This window comes from Cantharellus anzutake, assembly GCF_015039405.1.
Source record: "Cantharellus anzutake strain C23 chromosome Unknown EI90scaffold_1, whole genome shotgun sequence".
Taxonomy (NCBI): domain Eukaryota; kingdom Fungi; phylum Basidiomycota; class Agaricomycetes; order Cantharellales; family Hydnaceae; genus Cantharellus; species Cantharellus anzutake.
Genome location: NW_024066951.1, coordinates 806,602 through 830,925, shown reverse-complemented (window position 1 = coordinate 830,925; position 24,324 = coordinate 806,602). Strand labels below are relative to the sequence as shown.

The window sequence follows — 24,324 nt, the reverse complement described above, 5'->3', positions numbered from 1 at the left end:
CTCTTGGCTCAACTCATTCGGTGCCTTTGAGCATTCTCTCACTGATTGCATGCGAGCTCATGACATTCATGTCCCCATGCTAGTTCGTGTTACTGAGTACAACGAAGCGCCCGCGGGATTTATTTCAAATCATGATGCTCCCGGTGTTTTGGGTGCCACAAGCTGGTTAAGCCAGTGCCAATCATATGCCACAAGATCGTTGATTATCCCCTCTCAAACGCCCCTGCATGCATGGCATTAGCCACGTTGTTTTTGTGGCTAAGGGAATCAAAAGTACCGGTTCAAGGTTTACGTCCAGCCACATTTGGCCTCGATAATTTCCAGATCAGTTGCAACTCTGAACGATTGGGATCCAATGAGATTGATATACAGCTGGGTCATGAGTCCCGATCCGGCACAACTGGCCGACCTAGAGTAAAGCTCTTCCACATGTCAATCCACAACTTCTTGCTGGGAGTGAGCGAGAAAATGGTGGCCGTTACGTTCTATGAGTAAAGACTGACCCCAGTGAGAGACACTGTCTCCGAGCGTAATGCACGCGCAGTGATATCATTGTGTCCACTATCAGCATTCATTCGTCCAATTCGGTCCTCTTGAACTTCTTACTCATGGATGATCTCCCCTATTCCCGTCAGACGATTGTTCTGCGAATCTTTGAGGCTTGTACATATGCATCACAGGAATTGCTCCCACCCAGGAAATTCTTCTGATGTGGTCCCACAGGTCGTGTGCTGCGGATACATGGGATGGTAACCAAAATTGTCGTTAGGCTCCAGCTTTCCGCGCGTCCAGTTAGCTAGGCAAAGACGACCCAAAGTCCCGCGAGGTGATCCAATTGTGTGGGTTTGTTAATCAGTCGCGGAACGAACACGATGGTTGTAACGTTCGGAGCGGCAAGTCCCGAGATTGATCCTGGTCTGCCAGAAATTGACTGATCAATCCTGAGGAAAAAGGTAAAGTGGCATCACAGGATCGCCTCAGTATGCTGACCTTCATAAAAGGGCTTCTGGCTGAGGATGGCCTCAGCCTCTTCTCACCACGTCCCGCGGGAACGGGGGCTGCCATGGTGAGTTTCACAGTAGCTGATGCCACGCAAGTTTGCAAGGAAATCCCATGATCCTGCGTTCCTGGTTCCTTCAAGTTGATGTGGCTTGCTGATGCACTTGGCGTTTCACATGTCAGGTCTCTTGGTGTGGAAACACAATCCAATATTGTATCCCTTCCTGCAACAGAGCTGCATCATCGAGGGCCCACTTCTGGTGGAAATGGTTCCCTTCCGCTATCGTACACCTCACATGTCTTGCCCGTGGCCTCCCCTTCCTTCACATCATCTACTATGAAATCACCTACAAGGCAATCGCAGTTTCACAAACAGGACCCACCAAATCCCAAAATATATGACATCCCTCTTAAATACTTCTCGTATGAGCATTCTAGAAGCCGCTTCCCTCATGTGCTCATGCTTCTACTAGGCTTATCACCCTTGCATTACAAAATGCGTCTCTCACCATCATCCTGCACTACTCCCGTGTTTTCTCACCACCCGACAAAATGTACTCTGGGGCTACAGCTGTTCTCCTAAACGAATTACTGAAAGGCTCAATATCGATGGCAATAGCTCTCTCTCGAATTGATGGACACGCGACTGCAAATGCGGATAGCGAACCTGTCACAACGTCGCAAAGGACAATCACACGAAAAAGTGTCCTAACGCGCGCTAAAAACATGCTCATGAACGTTTCAAAGCCCAATGTTGAAGACGTACGAAGAAGGTTTCGGACGCTTGTGAAAGAGGTTTTCAGCCCGGACTGTTGGAAACTGTCCATTCCCGCCATCCTTTATGTCGTGCAGAATAATTTGCAGTTCGTCGCGGCGTCTAATCTAGATCCTGCGGCGTTTCAGGTCACATATCAGATGAAAATATTGACGACCGCTGCCTTCTCTGTATTGCTGCTGCGAAAGCGCATATCCACGAGGAAATGGATCTCTCTGCTATTCCTTGCCATGGGTGTTGGAATCGTACAGATGCAGTCCGGATCAAAGTCAGTGTCGGGCTCATCTATCGTCAGATCGCCGCCCACTCTCCCGAACAGCACTATCTTCATCAACGTCGACCCTGGGCAGACGATAGAACCAGTAACTGTTCATACGACGGAGAAACTACTCACCCATGAAATGAACCGCTTCAAGGGATTCTTAGCTGTGTCCTTTGCGTGTATCACTTCCGGATTGGCGGGTGTGTATTTCGAGATGGTTCTAAAGGGGAGTAGATCCGACCTTTGGGTCCGAAACCTACAACTTTCGCTTTTCTCCCTTATCCCCGCTCTCGTTCCCATCATCTACAACTCAAGCCCCAATGCAGGGATTAGGTTTCCATTGAATTTGTTTCACCACTTCGGATTTTGGGCATGGACAACGGTCTTAGTTCAGGTGGCTGGAGGTCTTATCACCGCCGTGGTGATCAAGTATTCAGACAATATCCTTAAAGGTTTTGCCACAAGCCTAAGTATCGTTATTTCGTCCCTCGCAAGTGTTGCGTTATTCGGGGATCAGATCACCCTTACCTTCACGATTGGGGCAACTACGGTACTCGCGGCAACGGCAATGTACAACCAACCGGAAACACCCGTGTCTGAGCTTCTCAAGGAGCAAGATAGCTATGGTGGGGGTAATAAGAGCGGCTTTGTGGGGCCAGGGCTCGTCACAAATAATAAAGGGTTCAGTCCGGTGGACCGGAATGTATCAATGTTGGGCTCATGGCAGCAGGAGACAAGGAATGATTCTCTTTGGACAGACGCGAGTCCCGCCTTTGGGTTATCGACAAGCTCTGCACATTCGTCGCCTGTTTCCCTTCATGTCATGTCTCCGATGATGCTGTCTCCGCAGATGAGCGTAGTGTCATCTCCCAACCAACTCTCTTCACCGTCCATCATATCATCAACTCGTCCCGATGCCACGCCCCATCCTGCTGGAATTTCCGTCGCTGCCTCGGGTAGAGGCAACTCACATTCGTCTTATTCGCCTGATTTACAGAGAATTGGCCTTCCTGGGACAAAGAAACACGCTGGTTGGGATCGCGATTAACATTCGTTTTCACTTAGCCAACTCGAGGGACAGTATCCGTTAATCTGCCAGGTTATCATGCTATCCAGATTCTCGCCTGCGCAGCCCTCTGCGCACGGTAAGGCACTATCCCAACCAGTATTCACTTCGTTATGTTTTTAACCACACTTGTTTAGCGTCATGGACCAAAGTAAAAATGAGAAACAAGATTACACCATTGATATCACTATTTGTGGCAACTGTTACGCAATGTTGGTACTGCCTCACACTTTAAGTTTTCACTAGAGATTTGGACATGTATGGCCCATCAAGTTCGTATCCCAGTTTGCGATAGTAGTCTCTAGTCCCGACACCTGCACATGTTTATTGTCAGATGGGGGGCATCGAGTCTTGTATTTATTATCATGCAACATACCTGATATCACAGCCAGCTTTACACTTCCGTGCTCATCTCGAGCTATCCGCTCTGCTTCCTCCATCAGGAGTGTCCCGAAACCCTGAGGAAAGTAGTGGGTTTTGGATGTCAACAACCTTCGTAAAACGTAGCGCCTCTCACCTGGTGCTGGAACTTTGTCGGATCCCTACCATGAACCGGCACTGCTGTGCCATAAACATGCAGCTCTCTGACAATACTGACCCCTGTCCCGCTACTTCCATAACCACCGCCTTCATCGCCATCGTCTGATCCAGGGGCAATGAGCTCGGGTCGGAATGTCCCTTCCTCGGAGCACTTTCGTAAACGTAGAAGTCCCACCAGGATATCTTTTTCAGGGTCTTCGAACGATAGGAAGGTCTCCCACCCACCGTTGGCGGTGTAATCGCGCCGTAACAACTCAATATGGGTTGGCCGAACTTTCTGATGAATTTCGTGGATCTGTTTGCAATAAAAGCGAGAGCCATTAGATATCTGAGGATGGCAACAAATAGACCAAGGGAGTCCCACCCCAACTTCGCGATACCGAACATCGCGGCATTCGACACCGAAGTCTTTCATGCGAGCCAAAGCGAGCTCCCGCAGATTACCCGAATTTTCGCAGCCAGATGTGACGAGTGGCAACGGGATGTCTCTGATGCAAGTGAGAGTCGATCATAATATAAATATCTCGACTCGATTTACCTCTGGACTCGATATACTCGTGTCCACGGGGGAACCAAGGCCAAAATTCGTGCGACAACATCCACCAGGACATTGGGCGTATAATTTTTGTACCTTCCCGTTCGCCACAACTCGTACAACCCAGTGCCACGAATGACGAGAGTAGGATATATTTTCAAACCATCGGATCGGAACGCTGGGTTTTCAAAGTATTCCTGAATAGTCATACCATGAGGTGAACATAGACGATTTGGGGGGTAACTAGTGTGCACCTTGAACTGCTCCATATCTCGTTCCACTCCTACGTTGGGTAGATCGGGCATCATGTGGGCCACCACTTTAAACCCAGCGTCCTTTGCTAAATGGAACGACTCCGAAACGGCTCGGACAGTGTGGCCCCTATTAGTGTCCCTGGCTACATCCTCGTATACAGACTGAACCCCAATTTCGAGCCGCGTGCATCCATACCGCAACATTTGACTGCAGCCGGCCGTCTTAGCATACATTCCTTCAGTGAATCAACGCCATGGTCACCTTAAATGTGGCCGAAGACAGTAATCTGGCCGAGTCTCGATGGTGATGCCAATTGCTTTAGATTTACTTTGCTCTGAATACCTATTGATCGTGCCGTAATGAGCAGATGAATGGGGGACGTCGGGTAATTTACCTGACAGCTTCATCGACATTTGTCCCCGTGAATCCGGATAATGCGTTATGCAGCTGGGCGATGAATTTGTTCCTGTAGTCTTCCGCCATACTCATGAAGGTTCCCCCCATGATAATAAACTCAATCTATGGATTAATCGGTCCATGTTCCATTTTGTTGACCCACACATAGGCACTGGCCTTGTCCACACTATGACCTAAGCTTCGAAGCTGCTCCACTCGGCCCTTTGTCTGCTCGTATGGGTCGTATCTCGCTCGGATTGCCCGCATACTCGTCGGTTCGTAACCAGTGTAACTCTGAGTACTATAATCAAAATCCGAGTCAGGTCCTCCTGGGCAATATCTGCAAATGTCGTTTCAGCGAAGATATCTTGGAATACACGCGACGATAGTTACACGCAGATGTTGCCCGTCATTGCGATGTGTGGGCATCGATGCGGTTTGCACATCACAGCAACAACGGCGATCTGTGTTCACATACTATTTAAGCAAGTGTGGACACAAGTCTCATCAGGGCGACTCACGCCACTGGCCGTTCTGATGGGCCGTGCCCTCAACTTTGGAAGAAGAGTTTTCTTATATTCCTCAGGGACCGCACTGATTATATCCACAAGACGCGGCACAGATCCATACCCCATTTTTTTTGAAAGCCTTGCCCTGATTTCATTCAAGTTTACGGTCTTGCCACTTTCATGAGCTTGGATAAGCTCGAGAGCGATTGCAGATGACAAACGTAGTAAGGTCTCCGCAGAACCTTCCATTGAGAGAGTAATCAGTAGCACTGGGGTGGGTTCTATGTAGTTTCCACACCTTTTGAGTTCCCTCGATCGGCCTTTTTGCTTGATGTTACCAAAGGCATACCAAGTACTTTGAGAGGGAACCGAATAAATTGAGTGCGAGCCGTCACATGCCGATCATGTTCATCCTCGACTCCATAGACTGGCTTCTTTCGAGGCCAGATATTTTGGGCGATGCCTCGAGTGCCGAACCAGAAGTATCCGTTAGATGGGGTGTTTGGGTTAATAAAACCTTCTGGACCTCCGTCTATGGTTCTTCTTGACCGTATGAAGCCATTGCTCTGGGAATCACCCCTCTTCGTGACTCGAGAAGAGGACAGAAGGAAAAATCAAGACATGAGGTTAAGGAGTACAAATAAAAGTAAGAAGCGCCACAAGCAATACGGATCCGTGAAAGTGGGTCAAGGAGGAACGCTAGATCCTCTGGCCGATGGCGTTCTGGGTAATTCCGTAATCATCTTCTAATACGTTCAGATATTGAATTCTTCACTTCAAGTTGTCGGCATTAATAAAGGAACAAAATCCCTTTCACAATTCTTAAATTGCGCAAAGGTAACTCCTGCTTGACTTCCTATCCTGCAGTACTGATTCGCGTATTCTGGTTATCCAGGAATATTATGCAACCGCAATTCTAGGCTGTGAAACTGACACGTACGACAGTGAAGGGGCTGTGGTTCGACGGGCACCGTTTGCCCATGTAACTCCTGAAAAGTTATCTGCTGCTCTCGGTGCATTCAGGGGATCAATCAGCCAACTGCCACCTATGTTCGCGTCCTCAGCTATCTCCTTCACAATAAACCCTCTGACTTCTGAGCTCGTTCAGTTATTCGGCATTGAAGATGGATGGCAAACCTCTCTATGAATACGCCCGTTCGGGTACACCCTTACCCAGACCCATAGAAGCTCGCCAAGCCACAATCCATGATATTGAGCTTGTTGGATGGCAGGATGCTGCGGACGGCATGTCGCCGGGTCGCGCATATTCATGGCCAACTAAGCACATTACTGAAGCGCAACGCGCTTCGTTCGAGAGTATACAGAAACTCATATTGGCGGCATCTAGTATTTCTGCAGCCACATCTCCGTCCCCATCAGAGCCCGTACTCCCAGGTGCCACCATAATTGATAGTGCCGAGGAAGAACTTGGAAAATCTTCAACTTCGAAGGCGCCAGTCTTCACTCTGAGAATGAGGGTGTCCTCTGGTACCTATGTCCGGTCCATTGTACATGATTTGGCTCACTCCGTCGGCTCTGCTGCGCACATCGTCAGGCTGACTCGGACTCGGCAAGGGGATTTTGCTGTAGGGACCAATTATTTCAAAATCCCCGGTCCCCTTCACAATGCCAAATTGCAGGAAAATACTGCGGCCGAAGCGGTCGAAGCTGAACCGAATCCCTTGACAACAGCTTACGGCAACTGCATCCCTTGGGATTTTTTCGAGAAAGCACTTGGGATACAAGAGAAGGCGGGCGCTCCTGAATTGGGAGTCCAAAAGAACGAAGATGCGAGCATGAAAGAATGGGAGATCGAGGTTCTTAATAGACTATTCCCTGTTTCGGGATGATTTATGGCATTGTTGCCCTTTCGAAATGTGTGTATTATTGGGTGTGCGTGTCCATGAAATCAGGTATTTGCCGTTCCGTGAGAAAAACTTTGAGTGCTCAGTTATTATTCAGCGCCATCGGTTTGAAGTCTGAGCCCATGGCTACCCAGACGTACTTTATCACCTCACATTATGCCCCATTAAACGGTAATGCATACCTTTCTTCCCTTGAAGATTGTGGTTCCTCAGTGGAACTTGAGAGGTCCCCGTCAGCAAACGATAGAAAGGAAATGGACAAAATCTGGACTAGAGGGCCGTCTTATCGGGCTCGCTGTAACATTTACTCCCAAAAGGACTTGGGAAAGCCCATATTCATCTCCGATCGCGCCGCCCACCCCCCCAAGTTCCTCCCTGCCACCCCAAGAACTGAGGACTTGCACCCCAGTATGTCGACGACCTCCAGTGCTGTGAATCCGTTGGCTCAAGGCATTAGTAGTTGGTACAAATCTATTTCAGCTGCGGCCAAAGAGGAAAATGCTGAATTGGGCATGTTTGACCCCTTGAAATCATCCTCTCCTCGACAATTGCATTCGTCTCTTTCGCTTCCTTCACCGTCTGTGGATTCGGGGATTACGCGGTCTTTGCCCGCGGACGATACCTCTCCGCCTAACAAAAATTTCCCTAATCCAAACATTCGGAGACCAGACTGGTTCATACAAAACGCACTGCGGTCATCCGGCCCGACACGTACAACTGCTTCTCGCACATCCTTCATGAACGATATTCTGTCTCGTGCCCCTCCACCATTACCTTCCGATCCTTCATTCAGACCTCCCACTCACACAAAATTGGGGCCACCCAACAGAGGGTATAAGATTCTCGAAAAAAGTGGATGGCAAGAGGGAGAAGGTCTTGGGGTGTGGAGCCGCGGAATCCCGTATCACACCAGTTCGGGACTTACGGGTACTTGTATCGCGACGGGCGAGACGGCATCGGACGCGATCAACTTCACTCTCCCGCCATCGGATAACGATTCCGATTCCCACTCCCAGCTTGGATTAGGGACATTGGAACTGTCAGACCCAGTAACCCCGGCTCGTACTGTGCTTTTACAGCCGGTACCAGCGTATCTTCGGCCAGATCGCCTCGGTCTTGGTGCTTCGTTGGGTAGAGGCTTAAAGTCGAGAACGGGTGAAAGGAGACTGCCACAAAGGATCAAATTGGTTGATAGCTCTCAAGCCATCCAGTTCTCCCGATCGCGTAGAGAATTAAACAGGGAGAAGCAGTCAAGGAATTCTGCATTTATCTCGGAGCAGATCAAGGGTGGGAAGCGAGGCGCGAATGCATTCACAGTAATTAGAAACAACGAAGAGCGGCGTCGGCGGGACCTGCTGGCCTACATGAAGAGTTAAACATAATGATGATCAACACTAACCCAAATGTGTTCTTTAAACGCTTCTGCCCAGACAATGAATATCATTCTCTTGGCCGTCGTTTTAGATGTCGAGAACAAGATAAAACATGTGACAATAAGCTTCGGTCGCGTTCTTACAAATAACCAGAACAGAGATCAGCACGACACATCTTCCCGGCTGGTATGCACGTAAATCGTCGTCCCCCCCGCTCTTCGCTCCTTTCCCTCGTTCGCCGAATGCATTTAACACAGTCCACTCTCGTTTCTTCGAGTACAGCTAGATTGAAAGCTACCTCAACTTCTGCCCTCTCTTCGTCCACGAAGAAGTCTCACGGGAAAGAACCCAGTGATATCTCCGTTCTGCAGATCATCACCCATGATGTCGCTTCATCTCAAACTCAAATACTTATTCCGCCACTTGGTAGTACTAGTATATCTCCAATGATGCAGAGGTCCACTCTAATGACGACGACCTCAACCCTATCTCATGTTACAACACATGTTTCTCTAAGCTCCCCCACGCCCTGGCATCCGACTACGAGCTTCGCCACGTTAAAGGCTTGGCCTCCGCCACCCCTTTCTCAGTCAGCTCCTGCTGGTCACGATCAAGGCATTCAGTTCCCCACCCTATCTGTAGCTCTTGTTTCAAGTGGAGGTGCCATTATTCTTCTCGCCATTTTCATCGCTTTCCGTAGATTACGTGCAGCCTCTAGGAAACGGTTAGCAACTGATGTGTCTCATCGCGAATCTTCTCTCTTTGGGGACATTAAGCTTACAGGGGAGCACGAGTGGGCTGAAAGCAAAGATAACGGTACAAGGGCCGGCATGGGCTACGGCAGAATGCCAGAGAAAATTGGGAAGCCTCGACTATCAATGTCAAGACTTGGCATGAGTCTCATGCCACCCTCTACTGGTCCCAAAGCCATAAATCACGGTGAAACAGGCATGAAATACAATTATTCGTTGCCAACGCTTGCTAACAAATCCATGACAGATAGCGACGCCACAACTGAGGTTGCCGGTCTTGCTGGTGTGGGCGTTTGGGGGAAACACGTCAATCCTGCCCCTGGTCTTGGGGGTAATACGGTGCCTCCCAGAGCACCCTTAGCCGGTGCAACAACCAAGTCCTTTGGAAGAGAGAATGTGGTTCAAACGGATGGCGCTGTATCGCAAGAAGCGAAAAGGGAGGTGCCCTCTGCCTGGTCAGCCTCCCCGGAGTCCAGCTACGAAGCGGAAATAAACATGGCATCACGATCAAAATTTGTCAGTCCCGCCTCTGCGGCCTTGAGCTTTTCGCCACGAACTATGGATTCTTTCACTGATCAACGGCCTGAGACGATCCCCTCTGCGTACATACCTGTACAGCCGTTGTCACTAAAGAGGACCGCTACTGTTAAAGGGAGGCTAGACGATGTTTCAGATCCTCCAGTGAGCGACGCGACTTGTCCCAATCTTCCAAATCATCTGGGTTTTGGAGGGTACCAACTTACCACGGACAACAAAGTTGAATCAAGCACGATGCCTTCAATAATGGCACACCAAGGTGATTCATCAATCCATACCCCAGGCTCTTCCTCAGTTTATCGCTCTCGTTATACCCCTTCTTCTGGTCGATTTCAGCTTCCCGTAACCGCCAATGACTCTCGACGTGATTCTGATGACATAAATGTGTACAAGCTTGGGTTTCCTCTTCCCCCGCCTACAACACCTTCTGCAGTGGTTGCTTCCTCGACCAGTCTTCCGTATGCGCACTCTAAGACTAGGGATGCTGTCCCGAAAGGATCAGGACGTGTTTCTGCGCGTCTTTCATACGCACTTATGACTCCGGAGAGCCCGAGCCAGGGACTTGAAAGCCTGGGAGACATGATGATGAATGATTACTACCTGAGTGACGGAGGTGATACCAGCGAGATCGAAGACTTGCCAGTTTCAATACGCACCAAGCGAATTTCCCGAAGCAAACATCATGCGGCTCTGACTCAGTCTAATAGCTTCGGCAGGAAACCAGACCCTACGGTCAAGGTCTCCGGATCCATGCGCAAAATCATGTCTCCAGCCATTTCCGTTCCTCATATCACAATCACGGCTACCCCCTCGTCAGAAGACATAAAGAGTCTGAATCGCCGTCTATCTCAATCTCGAGGCATCCTTCATTCCCAGATTAGAACATCCGCCTCCACGCCTGCTGGGAGCTCCTTCCATTCGGGACATCCAATGTTTACTCCATCCATATCCGCTCTCCGCGTGACTTCAAAAGAATCTGCTGGAGACACATCATCGAATGAGGAATGGCAGTCCCTCTCACAGATGAACATGCAGCGGATCCATCCACAATACCGTAGCGCCACATATAGCATATATGGCCTGTATAAGGACAATGTGGATGAAGAACCCGCTGATTCTAATGTTCCAACTTCAACGATGACCCCGAAAACCGGAAGAGAGCTGAACGACACAACTGAAGGACGGAAGGGCTCGGTACGATCGATTCGTCGCGGTACCCAGACTTTGAGCACGATTTACAGGAGTTATGACCTTTCCAAGAAAGACGAAGATATCAGTGCGAGTTTTGCTAGGGAAGTTGGTGATAGCTTAGGCAGGATTGGTATGATATAGATGATCACTTCCTTTCGTGGAAAGTTCTTTACCATGGGCAAAATCGATAGACAGCACTTCATTATTTTATCTTACCTCCGTTTTTTTGTAGTTCCCTATTTGGCTCGTTCTTCTAATTCTTCGTCGCATTGTGGGTTCTCAGCATAGATAGTTTTGTTGTACCTCCCTATTTCGTCCTAATTGAATCATTTTGAACATCCTATCTTGGATTGTTATACGTTTATCCACCTGTTGTTGGGCCTCTGTAGTTGCTAGGGACTCTCTGCGTCTCCAACATCCATCACACATCCTCTGTTGACGCGGCGTTGGGTCAAACAATGGCGATTGAATGGCTAATGTCAGGGGAGTTGCCGCTTCACACAATTTGTCCAGGTCTTAGAGCACATCTAGAAATTCATTCTTTCCATTTTCGAAAGCCATCCACTCTGTACAGACGAGCGCCACAGGAGCTTGAATGAGACGGTATAAAGCATGCTCACAAAGGCAGATGTGAGTGAGTTCCTGGGATACTGTTCGATAGGCGCTTGGATAGGCGCTCAATTCCCGTGAGTCTCGATCTACGATCATGGCGATGTCGATGTTTATAGACGTTCGATGCTCGCTATCTGCGCTGCAACACTTCAGACAGCTTATACATAATGCTAAATTGCAATCCGTCGAACATCTCGCTCTCCCCTTTCTTATTAACTGGTTATTTGGTGAGCCGATGGAAGGTCTGACGTCCGGTACTCATAGGGCTCACTCACCTGAATAAGGTGACATAACGAATCTTATCGGTTAGCCGTGTGGTCCAGTTTTGCGGACGAGATGTTTAGCCCCTTTTTTGTCAGGTTGCATCCTCACTCACCAACTCCCATTCCAAATCTACGTTGCCACATACTTTTGTTTTGTGGACATTTGTCTCTTTACACAGTTTATTTACTACTCTCAGAGACGCTTCAAGAAAGCCCAGACTTCACGGTACTCTACCTTAATCTATCCATCTTCACCGATCGACACAGTCTCAGCTCATTCGCGTATGCGTGTCCGTTCCCAAACATACCCTGTGGTCCCTGATCAAAGATCAGCATTATCAACTCGAAGATCCACGTCAGCCAACCCTTATGCAATTAATGATATTCCTCGCCTACGTCACATTACGATAACAGCGTCGCATATCGCAGCAGCAGCTAATGCTGAGTTAAACGCTAGGCTGGCTGAAACCGCTCAATTAGATGATGATTCCCCTGTTACCGAGCAAGTGGATGGTGATGGACATTCCGGAGGCGAAGAGGAAGATGCCGTTGGTGGGCTCATGACAGCAAGTTGGATATCGGACAGTCAGCGCCATGGTCATGGACGCAATATCTCTTGGGGAAGGGAGCTAGGAACAGATCTCGAACGAGACATCCAGCGCTCACAGTCCATGCCGCCTCAGTCGTCAACAGACCCACCACTTTTATCTCGTCCTGGCACTGTGTATTCTAGGACAGCTATGGACCAGCCCCTAGAAGACATGGACATCTCCAGAGGTCGCCCTCGTAACCGGCCCGTACCAGTTGAGGAAGACCCGCCTGTCAATGCAACGTCAATGCCAGCTCCCTTTCTTCAGGTGTCCGTAGAGCATCTGGGCGCTGTTCCGAGGGAGCCATCTCAGCAAGAGACCACTTCGCGTAGAGGCTTTCTAAGGCATTTCATACCCGTCCTACCCCGGTTTCGGAAGAAGAGCACTGGTGCAAGTAAACGAAGCGCTAGCATGGTGTTTTTGGGAGTTTTCCTCCTAATCGGATCCTTGAGGAGTCGTGCTAGTGGAGTCGTTCCGGCTGCAAGCAAGCATGGAACAGTACTTAGCGTTCCAACGCTGGAACACCTCGGGGTCATGAGCACCCGTAAATCGGCTACGTTGTGGGGTTGGCAAACCACGCAAATATCTGTTGGCTACAGTGGCACGGCAAATCATTCGGAACCCAGCACCCCAGAGCCCGTCATAGGAAGAATATTTGCTTGGACGTGTACCACCCTTTACTTGACCTCTCGGCTCCCCCAGATATGGAAGAATGTACGTCCCGCTGCTGGTATGCTGTTGGGTTCGAAAAAATGACGACATTTGGTGCCAAGTTTGCTCGAAAGTCGGTGGAAGGTCTCATGATGTCATTATTTGTATGCGCATTTTTTGGGAATTTCTTTTATGTTGCCTCGATCACGACGAACCCGAAGCTTGACGAGCCACCTCCTATTTCCAGAGCATTTTTGAGGGAATCTGTTCCGTGAGTGTTGGGTCCGCACTCCAGTGAATGCATCTTTGACGGAACTGGACACTAGGTATCTCCTCGGTTCAGGCGGTACTCTGTTATTCGACGTCATAATTGTGGCACAATCATTCATCTATGCAGGACGGTCCCCGCTTCCACCTTCCTCATCCTCAGGTTTCGTAGGTCCTGTCCAGGCACGTTCTCGATCTTCGAGCAAGGTATTTTCGCGTACAGGAGACCTTGAATACCTCGCTGCAACTCAGGCAATCACGGAGCGTGATCCATTGTTGGCGCGATCACGGAGTAGGTCAATGGCGACGCAGGGCGGAGGAACTGGCAGGTTTAACTCAGTTGATTCGGTTAAAGGAACGCGACAGTATGCGGCCAGGGGGCCAGGTCAAGGTGGAGGGAGTTTAAGAAGCCGCACCCATGGGATGGACCCGGGACGAAGAGTAAGTCTTAGCCCTGATGTTAGGAGGTCGGTATCCCGCACAAAGGCGTTCGACGAACAAGCGTATGACAGAGCATTCAACTCAAATCATGAGTAATCGATGGGAAGATGTACGGATTCTATCTACAGCAATGATAATACTTTCTATGCATTTTCCTCGTTGAGACCGGGAAGGTTGTAGCAATCTAGAATAGGTGATCTAATTCTCTGCTGGCAAGAATACCACAGTTCAAGACCACCACAGTCATATACAACGCATTTCGGTCGTCCGGATCCTCGGTGCGCAAGATTTGCAGTCGCCTCATTACTTCGGTGGATCCAGAGGGCGCGATGGCGATTCCTTGAAGGAAGCCCCGCCGGTGAGGCTTGGGAGGAGTGATCTCATTATGGGGTGGAGGGAGATGCGCGAACAGAAACTGTCTATAGTGTAAGCAAGCATAGGGGCACTGGACATTTGTGATTTACTGACAGTATCACGAGATGCCAACACGTCGTGGAGATGGCGCAATAATTCTTGGTCTTCTGCAGCGCTGCCATCATTGCGCCCAACTCCAAGCGCGCCCAGCGGAGCGCTGGATTGAAAAGCGAATTTAAATATTGCAGTAACGTCATACTCGTAGGGAAGGATGACGGTGGTCCTCACCAGCGTGCAACCGAGCAACGCTGGAATGAAATGAAGTTGCGGAAGTGTAGTAAGAACCTCTTTTGGCGAGAAGTCTCGAACAAATGCGGAGAGTATTCTGTCCAAGATAGAGCCAATGTCGCGTCTTGTAGTCCGGAGATTAACTTGAATGTGGATGAGCGGCGATAAGGGGTCGACTTCCACAACGTCGACCGCCGGCGCTGTGGCGGATATTGAAAAAATTCCCGAATGAACACTGAGGGTCAGGTTGATGGGAGGTTTTGTGCGAGGACTGTAAATATTGTAAATGTACGCTTTACTGTTGTCAGTTGATGGGCTATGACTAACACGGGGGCAGGAGTCGGCAACCGCTGTGATTCCTCGCGTTTGATAATGTCACTGGTAACCTCCAGCTCGGTGTTCAGCTATCGTGTTGAGGAGAAAATGCATACCGAGCCTCTTTCCACTTCTTTTCCCTTTCCAAACGTTCCTGCTTTTGTTTGATTTGTTCTTCCGTTTCCTCGACTTCAACGTCTTCCACTATTTCCTCCACATCCTCGAAGTCTGGAAGGTCATCAAAATCTTCGGAGGCCATAGGTATTGCGCTGGGAGTAGTCACAGAGGAAGTAGAACCGGTTGCCACACTGTGTGGCAAAAGTGGCACGCTAGGTTTTTCTTGTTCCGGCTCAGGTGACCGTCTTTGAGTGGATGACCCCTCATCCATCGGGAAATAAAGACTACCATCATCATCATCATCTGAAATATTCGGGCTGGGATTTTGGTCCTGGCGCCGCAGAGCACTAAGGGACTTCTTTGAACGATCATATGTGAGTAACGGAGCGTGCTTTCCTTTGAGATTTAGCACGGCCTCGGGTTTAATGGGTTCTAATTCGGCCTTCTTCTTTTGCTTCTCAAAGACAGAAGAGGACATTGGGAGTCGATTGTCGGCATGGCCCCGCAGTTTGGGTCGTTTAGGTCGCCCTCTGGCTAATCCGTCGACATCCAGATCAGAAGTATCAGTCTCCGTTTCGGAGGTCGTAGTACATGAGTCTTCGTCTGTGAACTCAAATCCCAGTTCACGGACAGCAGCCACTTTGTCAGGGTTCCCTCTAACCCAGCGTTTCTCGGCTTCTCTCCTGTCACGCTCTATTCTGCGCAGAACGTGCTTCATGTTCTTTTTCTCTTCAGCTTCACGCTTGAGTCGCTCCTTTTCATTCTTCAGCTGATAGGAATCCTCTCCCCAAGTAGTGGTATACAGTTTGTTTCTCTCTTGGTCAGGTTCATGGTCAATGTGGCCATCGCCTAGAAGCTCTGTCCATAGGACTCGTTTGGGTATCACTGGGCGTGGTCCTGACATGTCTTCCTTAAGCTTCTCTGCCATGCATTGCGCATATCGTTAGATTATCTCATTTATGCTGAAGTATGATACTTACTAGCGAATGGGGTCAGGTTAGAATCGCTATACTCATCGGAAGATTCGAGCTCATCTTCCTCATCCTCTTCGGACGAAGACACTGAATCAGTAGCATAGCTCAGGGTCGTCCATTTGGGTTGCGCTTTGCTCCCTTCGCTTGAATTGCCATCTGGATCGGATGACACCGAGGTCAATCGGATCTTGGAAGGAGGAGGGCGGTGGCTCGCCCATTTCCCTTTCTGAGCCAAAGTAGAACGACGCTGTCCGCTCATGTTTTAACAGACGGAGCAATACGAAATTATGGCTTGTCGGAGTTAATGTGAGAAACTAGCACTAATCAACCCTCCCTTTCGGGTCACGGGACTAAAAGCCTAGCCCTGTTTAGTAGTACTGCTCTTCCTGCATGTAAATGGCAGGATTAAGTAAGGAGTGGCCAAAAGTCCTTTTCTCTTAAGTTTGATTGCAATCAAGTCATGTGGCGGTGCGTGAGGATCCAAGTATTAATGCTAATACAAATATTATTTGAAGTAACTGCGTTGACCATGGGCTCTTCTGTACGAGATGAGTATTCGCATCCAGGCGTACGCAGACAGTATGAGTTATTGGAACATGAGGTGTCTTTACTATTAAGATACAGGACAGATATCACGAATCGGTGTCATTGCATCGGACAGGGGAGTAACAGGATACCCTTTTCACAATATTTCGAATCGTTCTGGTAGTAAAAAAGTGAGTGTTTCTGGCCCACTTCCTGGGTAACGAACGCACTGGGATTGATCACTGAAACTATCACTTAGCCTACGGTTCAATGATTGGTAGAAACTACTTACACCCGATTCTTCCTGACCCTCTGGACTTCTGCGCTTTCCACAAGCCTATTACCGTTGTTAATACGGTGACCCAAGAGTGGAGGAAGCTCATACGAATCGAGCCTTGGTGGATGTCATCAATTCCGTCCGTCAGCAATACTTCCCCTTCTTCGTACGATAAATAGCCTTTCGGCGCAATCCCTTGAGAACGCCTGTCAGCAGCCTGAAGATGAAGAATCCACATGTATTGTTGACCCACATTTTTCTTTCGCTCGAATCCGGAATCTGGGAGCTGGTGTTTCTTTGTCTACTTTGACTATGAGCGCGAGAGGCTGGTCTGAGGACGAGCCTGGCCCAACCCCTTTGAGAACCGATATGAATTCCGCATCCATAGCCGGCTCTGTGTCAGATCGCTTCAGGAATAAAACTGATCGTTCTGGGTCAAATCCTTCTTGAGAACAAAGGAATCTTCTGAGGGCAGCGGCTGTATGGGGCGGTGGAATGGTGTCTGCGTTTATGCGGGCAAACGAGTGGTCATCCGGTGTAACATAGTGCCTGGAGCGTATCGATTCACTCTCGGAGTACAGTCTGTAAAACACTGGAGATGAAAAATTGTATGTGGAACTGACATAAGCTAAGGAACAGGACGCACGTCGGGGTGCCACGACATCTTTCGGGGGAGGTACGGGCGGTCTCGTGGCCATCTCTCCGGAGCTATTAGCCCAAGCTCTCAGGAATTCATGCGCCCACGTATAAATGGGGACACCAAAGATCAGTGGCGGTGGTGCGAAAGTTAAGGCTTTGCGCACAACACTGCGTGTGCCCTCGCTTCCACTCCTCCTATCTTCAGAACTCGAACTCGACGCAGTAGTTGGGGATGAGAGCATTGGTTCAGTTTGTTCGGGGTCAAGCCGGTGACCAGCCTCTGTTGGTCCGGGATCCTTAGTGAGGTCTATAACCTCTGTTGGCGACCCAGGTGTTGTGGACATGATGGGAGCAGCGCAACCCCCCCACACAGGTCCTCATGGAAGCCTCATGCGTGTAGTCCAGCTAGAAAAAGTCACGGGACGGTTCTCTATTTCTGCGGTTGAAGCAATGGAATGATGAATTGTAAATCAATTAGCAAAAAGGAGGTGGTGGCGTCCAGCAGCAAGCTGGTATGGCCTTGTGAAGCGCGCTGTAAAAAACAGGAGCAAGAAAGACCGGCTCTCCCAAGTCTGTGTTGAAGCTCAGTGGAATCCATGCCATTGGGTGACGGCTAGACCCCTTTTTGGATCAGTGTCCCCGCCAGCGCAACCGAGCCAGGGGTCTATGTACGAAAGATCTAGGCCATAGGCTTATCAGCGCTAGTGTCTGGCTAAGCACGCTAGAGGCTGGTCACCTGCCTAAGGCATGCTGAGGAACTGCTCGGAACACTTATTAGGTCATTTCCAAGAGAGAACGGCCCAGCGTCTGAGGCTGGGCGTTGAGGTGTTCCAATGTTAGGCTTCCAGCGTCAACAGTATCAAACTACCGAGGAAATCGGGCAAAACAAGAAACGAAAAACCGCCTAAGTAGGGCGCCCGTGGGAAAGTTCCAAGGTTGTCACCAACGCTTCTCAACGATGAGTGCACAAGTCTCAGCAGCAAATGAGATCAATGAAATTTTTTCGGCAAAGAAAAACGGGACTGCTTCCGTATCCGCGAAACTCCCCTCATCAGGGCCCTCCCAATCCGAGCCTCCAACACCCACTGCTCCCAACTCAACCAAGAAGAAGAAGAAGAAAATCCCTAAGGCTTCCGATGGGAGAGGTAGTGATGCACAATCTGCATCAGAAAAGCAGTCATCGGTTGCTGTGGAGCTTGACAAAAGAGTTAGGAAAGGTCCTCCCAAACAACGCCAAATACCAGAAACTATTGTCGATCCATCAATAGCTTTGTCAAAGAAGAGGAAGAGGGGAGAAGGTGATGGGAAGGACTCCCAGTCATCAAATGTAATTCCCCTGGACGACGATTTGGCGAAATTTGTGGACTCTAGAGGGACTGGGCCGAGTTGAGTCGTCTTCCAAATTCCTCGGGAAAGATTAAGTGTGGTCTGATGTACGAGGCGTCTGTGCGCATTCGTTTATATTCCCGAAAACTGACACGTAGGACGAAGGACCGAGGAGGGCTACTTGATTTACAAAGAGGATGAGCTTGGGATACGCGAGTCTGGAGGAGGCGAGCGCTTTTTTTCTTTCCGCATTCCCCGGAACCTAACGTGTGGTTCCACCTAGATACTCCTCTTTGCCCATTTGACTGCCATTGCTGTGAGTATCGAGATCCCATGACATGGACCTAAGAGACAAACTCTGATTTTGCACGGACTCGATAGGCTTCTGAGTTCCGTCAGGCTGGCCAACACTCATGACAGCACAGACTACCCTGTCCGTCATCCTTGATCGCTTCATTTCAAAGAACTGCCACTATATGAAGATTTCTAACCCGAGAGTCCCATAATGACTACTTTTGTACACCCTTCGACAACATTTATAATCATAAGGTGTCACTATTAATTATCTTCAGCGTTACTTTGACCCACGACGTCTCTCACTAAAAACTCAAGCTTGTAACATAAATGCCTGTCGCTTATCCGCGCCTCCGATGGACTCCGCGGAAGCAAAACTAAAATGCGGAACAATTCGGTTTCGCGGCGCTTGGAAACGCGGATATTGGTGAAGTTATCCACTTCTCGTTCATCCCTCTTCGTCCAACCCTCCTGCTTCCTCGTCGAGGTGAAGTGGTAGAAGATGAGAAAAATGGCAACTTCACCGGCATTTCCAGGCAAGCTTGGACAATGCGCCATCATTTTCTGGGAGAGCCCTAATTTTTGTCTTGGCGTACTTAAGGGCTTTTCTTTTGCTTCTCTGCCATGGTGCTGCTCATCTTCGTATGTTCTTTTCATTGCTTCTTCCCGCGGTACGCTGACCGATCTTGCCTATATGCCTCTTCCGACTTGCCTGCATACAAATCCTTTGTGCATCGTTTAGGTCTCGGTCTCTGTTCCAGTATGGAGCAAAGTATCATTTCTGAATATAACAACCGATGGAAACGCCATAAAGTTTGGTGTTTGGGGCTACACCGGTTCCGCGAAAGGGCTTGGCTACTCGTTACAGCCATTTGGCATCAAGTGTGTATTCGAAGTTATGCTCAAATACACGAATTATTCTAATTGGGATTATTTCTGTCAAACCCAGCGATTCGTTTCTGAATAACGGGGCGCTCAAGAACTTGACGTACATACTGGTTTTCCATCCCGTTGGTAAGGTGACGGCCTTGACGTTGAAGCGCAACAATATTCACTGTTCCTCTAGCTGCTGGGCTCTCTTTTCTCTCTGTTGTGTTTGGAGGTATGGGTCACATATATACCTGGACCTAGATCAATTTTTTAATGCTGTGAAAATAGCCTGCGGTGCTTTAAACTACAGCCGATTCGGCGCGATATTCATGACGCTTGTCTCCGCATTAGCCTTCCTCATCACAGCTATCGCCTTTGCTGTCGATATGGTCTTGTGGGACATCGTTCGCAGCAGGATCAGAAACGATGGAGGCTCGGCTAACTTGGGCAATGCAATCTGGATGACGCTTGGTGCCCTCGTCGCGCTCATTTTTGGTTCGTGCGCTGCAGGGTGCGGCAGCTTTGGGAGATACAGGCAACATCGACAATCACATCACTTTTAAATAATTCTTATCTTATTTCAAGGTTTCAGTCACAATTTTTTCGGCACACGCTGTATGCATACAGAGCTCTGTGATGGAGGTCTGTATTGCTTTCCGGCCCCACCGATGTGACTTCTGCTTGCCTTATGCCTTGGGACTTCTGTCCGTAATCCTGCGAATGTCTTCTCTCTTCGCATTCGCCGCTGCTTGAATATTTTCACAGATTTACGGTCATGCTTTGATGATTATTGTCGACTTGCCGCTTTGCGAGTGCGGACCTTTTTCTATGATACCCGCCTTCATTTTTGAGCATGTCACCTTGTTTTCGATGTTTTTTGTACTTCCACCCTGATAGTAATACTCGAAAGTGCTGTGATATTCTGTAACCATTATTGAAAGTTATATAGCCGACGCGACCTTCTCTGGAACCCTCTCTCAGCGCCCTGACCAGGCATAAAGATTATTTGACTCAGGATGTCTGGTAATGATCGAAGCGCGTGGGTAGTTAGCCTGTAGTGCTTGCACAATAGCAGGAGATGCGTGCATAGTAGTAGGCGGGTCAAGTAATAATTTGAGAATCCAGGCACAAGTGTCACGTCATTTGGCTTACCAAAATCAAAATAGAAAATAAACTACATACCGCCAATTTTTCTATTGAATAGTAATTGAATTGAAGACCTGTCTTTCCGCCGACACCGCAACTAATTATTCTTGGCGCCTACCTCCTCGCGATACGCAACCAATTAATGGCGGCGAGGCCGTGGGCGTCTATTTCAGACGGCTCTCTCATTCCACCTGAAGAGCCGTGCTCCGTGTTTGTCTGCGTTTGCCGCGCCGGATCTTGGGAACACATAAAGCTGTTCGACCTCCCACACAGCATATTAAACTCTTGATGATGACTTAAATGACATCGACAAATTATTCCCACCACAACTCCTCCATCACTCCCCCTCGATTTTTTTGCCTCAACTTTTACCCCCTACGCAGCTACGCCACTCGTTCGTCACGGAATCATCGCGCAAGAACGTAGCTGTGGTCTAAAACGGCATTTCACTAGCTTCAGTATCAGCTTCCAACCGCGAGCCTTGTCAGCATGACCTACTCCGTGCAAGCAGCTTTGGGAGCAGTACGAGCGACTATCGCAATAATAGCTATCGCGATCACCCAGTTCTTCGTCGACCTATGGCTCACTCTTTGCAAAACATTTTCGAGACGATCCCTAGTGACGCTGACGCTCAACGAGGACAATTCACCTGTCATTGATCCAAACACGGGCATGACTCTTTCCGAGATGATCAAGCAGAAGTGTCCTAGTTTGTATGGTAACAAGGCGTACTTTAGGCCTGTCTGGTGGCTCCCTGGGTATGTTCCTTTATATCTCATCATTTCGCTATCATTCATCACATTCCCTCACCAGCGGAAACCTTCAAACCGTCTGGTGCGTCATTGCTGAGCTGTTCTTCCGTGACGAGATACCGTATCAGAGGTAAGTAAACCATATTGCTCACTATCGATCATCCCGTTTATGAGCTTGGATCCTTATGACTTTGTTCTGTCTCGGGGCGCGCTCCGATGACAATCATAAAGGCAATTGTTGCGAACCGCGGATGGCGGGACCTTGAGTCTAGACGTTTACCCTCCCTTCGTATCCCGAGATGATCCTACTCCGATTCTATTCATTCTCCACGGGTTAACAGGCTCAACCCAAGAAAGCTACATTCGTGCTACGGTCAAAGATGTTATTCGACCCAGGGAACAAGGTGGTGCTGGCATTCGAGTTGTTTCTATGAACTTCAGGGGGTGTACGTTGGCCAAACCAGTTGCAGATTCACTTGTCTATACTGACCACTTGCAATAAAATGTTTAGGTGATGTGGATACGCCTGTTACTACCCCAAGGTTATACCATGTAAGCGGGACACCCTTCCGATGTCGAGTACTATGGGGCGCCCCACTATATTCACTGATATCTTCCACTAGGCTGGAGAGACGGACGATACTCGGACAGCCCTCTTATGGTTATCGAACACATATCCCGAAGCCCCGTTATTCGGTTGTGCATTCAGCATGGGCGCTTGCACCATGGCGTGCTATCTTGGCGTGAGTGATCGCACGTTATGGCCAGGATTGCCGTGAGCCCTCTCCTGATATCCAGTCTAGCAAGAAGGGGAGGATACCCCACTCAAAGGTGCTATTTGCATATCTAACCCCTTCAATTGGGTAACCTCCACACACTTTATCGAAAATGGGGGTTTCCTCTGCAAGTACGTCTACGGTCCAATCCTCGCTGATGCGCTTCTCGCGGTGTTCAAGAATAATCGATACGCATTTGAAACCGACAAACGCCTCGATCTTAAGGACATATACTCTAAACGATACGTCACCATTCGATGGTTTGACGACCGTGTGACGGCTCCGTTGAACAAATTCCGCGATGCGTGGGATTATTATACGCAAGCGAGCAGTTACCAGTGGATACCGGGCATCAAGATTCCTCACCTGACGCTTCATTCGGAGGACGATCCAATGGTTGCACCTCGTAATTTGCCGCACAAGGAAATTGAGAACAGTAGCCATGTTGTGATGGCGAGTACACATGCAGGTGGTCATGTCGCATGGTTCACGGATAAGGAGTCAAGGTGGTTCACTATACCTACGAAAGAATGGGTTCTTGCACTTTTAGACGTGAGTGGCTATCATTCCTTCCAAATGAATGGTGCGGTCTTAGTGGCTCTTGCGTTCAACAGGTCGACCCCTCCCCCAAACGGCCTGTACCTGCGTTACCGGTAGACGCAAAGGGGATTGTTCGGTCTCAGCAATGGCCTGACCGTATTGGGTACAAGTGCCTCGATAGCGCTGAAGGGTTGATGACTGCCAGGATTTACAATCAAGACGCTCAGGCGCCAGCCATTGGATCGTGAACCTCACTTCCAAGCCAGAGATTTCCGATCACGGTTGTGTTATTATTTTCACTTATTAAGCTGGGTAGTTCAACGCGTATTGGTCTCCTAGCGTACATCCATTCCACTGCTGCACCAGACACGGCACGCAGTCCACTGTCCTTGTTGCATTCCAAGCACTAGAGTCCATTGCTGTCATGTCAAACACGTGTTTGACTTCCTCTCTTATCACACCTCTGCTTTCTGAACTTGCAGTAGATTGGCCCCATAGAATAGATGTACCATCATGCATCATTAATGTACTCCACCATGTGCATTCAATTTGAGGTGCATATCATGTACAGTAACCCCGGTAGATGGTAATATTGGTATTGGGTTGCTCAGGTAGCTCCATCACTAGTTGACGGGTTGACCATCAGATCCCGAGTGATGCAGCAGTCTGACGGGGTACGTGCCCTGAAAGTAATATTGATAGGCAGCCGCGCCTGTTTTAATACTGAGTCATATCATTGGATCCTGGAAGTGCCGGAGAAGTAGGAAACATTGTGGATGCCCAGCGTTCCTTCCGTGCCTCCTCGATGTCTTTGTGTGGGCTCTCTACGTGGGACGGGGACAGGGAGTTTGGTCTCTCGGCTCTGAGACATGCTTCTTCCTCGGCCAGCTCGTCCGCGCGTCCGTTTCCCCTGATGCCGCATGCAGTGGCCGGAGCACTAGCTAATTGTGATTTCGAGGTCATCTCTGTTATTGTACATCATGACCGGGCGTGCTCTTGGGTTTTCCTTGGAATATGCGTTTGACCGCACCGTTGTCCGAGTAGAAGACTACCCGTGATGGTCTGTGGGGTTGGGCGTCGGATGTGGGGGGGGCGGGCGGGCGCGGAGTTTCTACCGCCGCAGTCCTCAGGAAAATCATTACTGTAATACCAAGGGGGACCATACCTAAACTTCGCCTCGTGTATATAGTCCCGTCGTCTTAACCCTCACCGTCAACACGTCGGTCGAATCAAAGGCACATAATTCTTTGAA

General features: G+C 49.2%; 11 protein-coding genes across 11 annotated transcripts; 8 read left to right on the top strand and 3 right to left on the bottom strand.

The window, feature by feature from the left end:
* The first annotated feature begins 900 nt into the window (after window positions 1-900).
* Window positions 901-3,378, top strand: EI90DRAFT_3284439 (nucleotide-sugar transporter-domain-containing protein). Its single transcript, XM_039066921.1, has 4 exons — window positions 901-953; window positions 1,002-1,066; window positions 1,183-1,422; window positions 1,473-3,378. The coding sequence occupies exons 2-4, from the start codon at window positions 1,017-1,019 to the stop codon at window positions 3,082-3,084; spliced, it is 1,902 nt and encodes a 633-aa protein (XP_038923772.1). The 5' UTR covers window positions 901-953; window positions 1,002-1,016; the 3' UTR covers window positions 3,085-3,378.
* Window positions 3,334-5,586, bottom strand: EI90DRAFT_2900835 (uncharacterized protein; the record flags this gene model as incomplete). Its single annotated transcript, XM_039054049.1, has 11 exons — window positions 3,334-3,416; window positions 3,479-3,560; window positions 3,620-3,937; window positions 4,007-4,130; window positions 4,181-4,374; window positions 4,432-4,639; window positions 4,694-4,774; window positions 4,827-4,951; window positions 4,994-5,168; window positions 5,222-5,292; window positions 5,350-5,586. 11 exons carry the CDS (start codon window positions 5,584-5,586, stop codon window positions 3,334-3,336), a joined length of 1,698 nt encoding a protein of 565 aa, XP_038923771.1.
* A 210-nt stretch (window positions 5,587-5,796) lies between these two features.
* Window positions 5,797-7,187, top strand: EI90DRAFT_3114507 (pseudouridine synthase; the record flags this gene model as incomplete). Its single annotated transcript, XM_039062674.1, has 4 exons — window positions 5,797-6,064; window positions 6,119-6,174; window positions 6,233-6,387; window positions 6,446-7,187. 4 exons carry the CDS (start codon window positions 5,797-5,799, stop codon window positions 7,185-7,187), a joined length of 1,221 nt encoding a protein of 406 aa, XP_038923770.1.
* Window positions 7,188-7,477: 290 nt separating this feature from the next.
* EI90DRAFT_13883 (uncharacterized protein) lies at window positions 7,478-9,010 on the top strand. Its single transcript, XM_039051744.1, has 3 exons — window positions 7,478-7,610; window positions 7,663-8,761; window positions 8,858-9,010. The coding sequence occupies exon 2, from the start codon at window positions 7,715-7,717 to the stop codon at window positions 8,576-8,578; it is 864 nt and encodes a 287-aa protein (XP_038923769.1). The 5' UTR covers window positions 7,478-7,610; window positions 7,663-7,714; the 3' UTR covers window positions 8,579-8,761; window positions 8,858-9,010.
* Window positions 9,011-10,396: 1,386 nt separating this feature from the next.
* On the top strand, window positions 10,397-11,625 carry EI90DRAFT_3027429 (uncharacterized protein; the record flags this gene model as incomplete). The annotated part of the gene is made up of 4 exons (XM_039057987.1): window positions 10,397-10,434; window positions 10,521-11,207; window positions 11,272-11,372; window positions 11,425-11,625. A coding segment is annotated over exon 2 (577 nt), but the record flags the coding sequence as incomplete, so codon positions are not given.
* A 63-nt stretch (window positions 11,626-11,688) lies between these two features.
* On the top strand, window positions 11,689-13,564 carry EI90DRAFT_2897875 (PQ loop repeat-domain-containing protein; the record flags this gene model as incomplete). Its single annotated transcript, XM_039054026.1, has 6 exons — window positions 11,689-11,741; window positions 11,821-11,909; window positions 12,012-12,285; window positions 13,060-13,234; window positions 13,294-13,442; window positions 13,498-13,564. Coding segments are annotated over 6 exons (807 nt in total), but the record flags the coding sequence as incomplete, so codon positions are not given.
* A 55-nt stretch (window positions 13,565-13,619) lies between these two features.
* Window positions 13,620-16,390, bottom strand: EI90DRAFT_3027422 (uncharacterized protein). The gene is made up of 5 exons (XM_039057986.1): window positions 15,934-16,390; window positions 14,953-15,874; window positions 14,849-14,899; window positions 14,348-14,792; window positions 13,620-14,294 (listed from the first exon to the last, which is right to left on the bottom strand). Exons 1-5 carry the CDS (start codon window positions 16,184-16,186, stop codon window positions 14,064-14,066), a joined length of 1,902 nt encoding a protein of 633 aa, XP_038923766.1. The 5' UTR covers window positions 16,187-16,390; the 3' UTR covers window positions 13,620-14,063.
* A 63-nt stretch (window positions 16,391-16,453) lies between these two features.
* EI90DRAFT_3027419 (uncharacterized protein) lies at window positions 16,454-17,485 on the bottom strand. The gene is made up of 3 exons (XM_039057985.1): window positions 17,376-17,485; window positions 16,983-17,321; window positions 16,454-16,924 (listed from the first exon to the last, which is right to left on the bottom strand). The coding sequence occupies exons 1-3, from the start codon at window positions 17,425-17,427 to the stop codon at window positions 16,737-16,739; spliced, it is 579 nt and encodes a 192-aa protein (XP_038923765.1). The 5' UTR covers window positions 17,428-17,485; the 3' UTR covers window positions 16,454-16,736.
* A 1,102-nt stretch (window positions 17,486-18,587) lies between these two features.
* EI90DRAFT_2845666 (uncharacterized protein) lies at window positions 18,588-19,012 on the top strand (the record flags this gene model as incomplete). The annotated part of the gene is given in 3 exon segments (XM_039053715.1): window positions 18,588-18,753; window positions 18,853-18,963; window positions 18,978-19,012. Coding segments are annotated over 3 exon segments (312 nt in total), but the record flags the coding sequence as incomplete, so codon positions are not given.
* A 297-nt stretch (window positions 19,013-19,309) lies between these two features.
* EI90DRAFT_3027413 (actin cortical patch SUR7/pH-response regulator pali) lies at window positions 19,310-20,824 on the top strand. Its single transcript, XM_039057984.1, has 6 exons — window positions 19,310-19,524; window positions 19,590-19,630; window positions 19,731-19,870; window positions 19,938-20,002; window positions 20,055-20,090; window positions 20,147-20,824. Exons 1-6 carry the CDS (start codon window positions 19,491-19,493, stop codon window positions 20,419-20,421), a joined length of 591 nt encoding a protein of 196 aa, XP_038923763.1. The 5' UTR covers window positions 19,310-19,490; the 3' UTR covers window positions 20,422-20,824.
* Window positions 20,825-21,676: 852 nt separating this feature from the next.
* EI90DRAFT_3163888 (Alpha/Beta hydrolase protein) lies at window positions 21,677-23,525 on the top strand (the record flags this gene model as incomplete). Its single annotated transcript, XM_039066288.1, has 6 exons — window positions 21,677-21,762; window positions 21,818-21,886; window positions 21,988-22,202; window positions 22,268-22,308; window positions 22,380-22,499; window positions 22,560-23,525. 6 exons carry the CDS (start codon window positions 21,677-21,679, stop codon window positions 23,187-23,189), a joined length of 1,161 nt encoding a protein of 386 aa, XP_038923762.1. The 3' UTR covers window positions 23,190-23,525.
* Window positions 23,526-24,324: the final 799 nt, after the last annotated feature.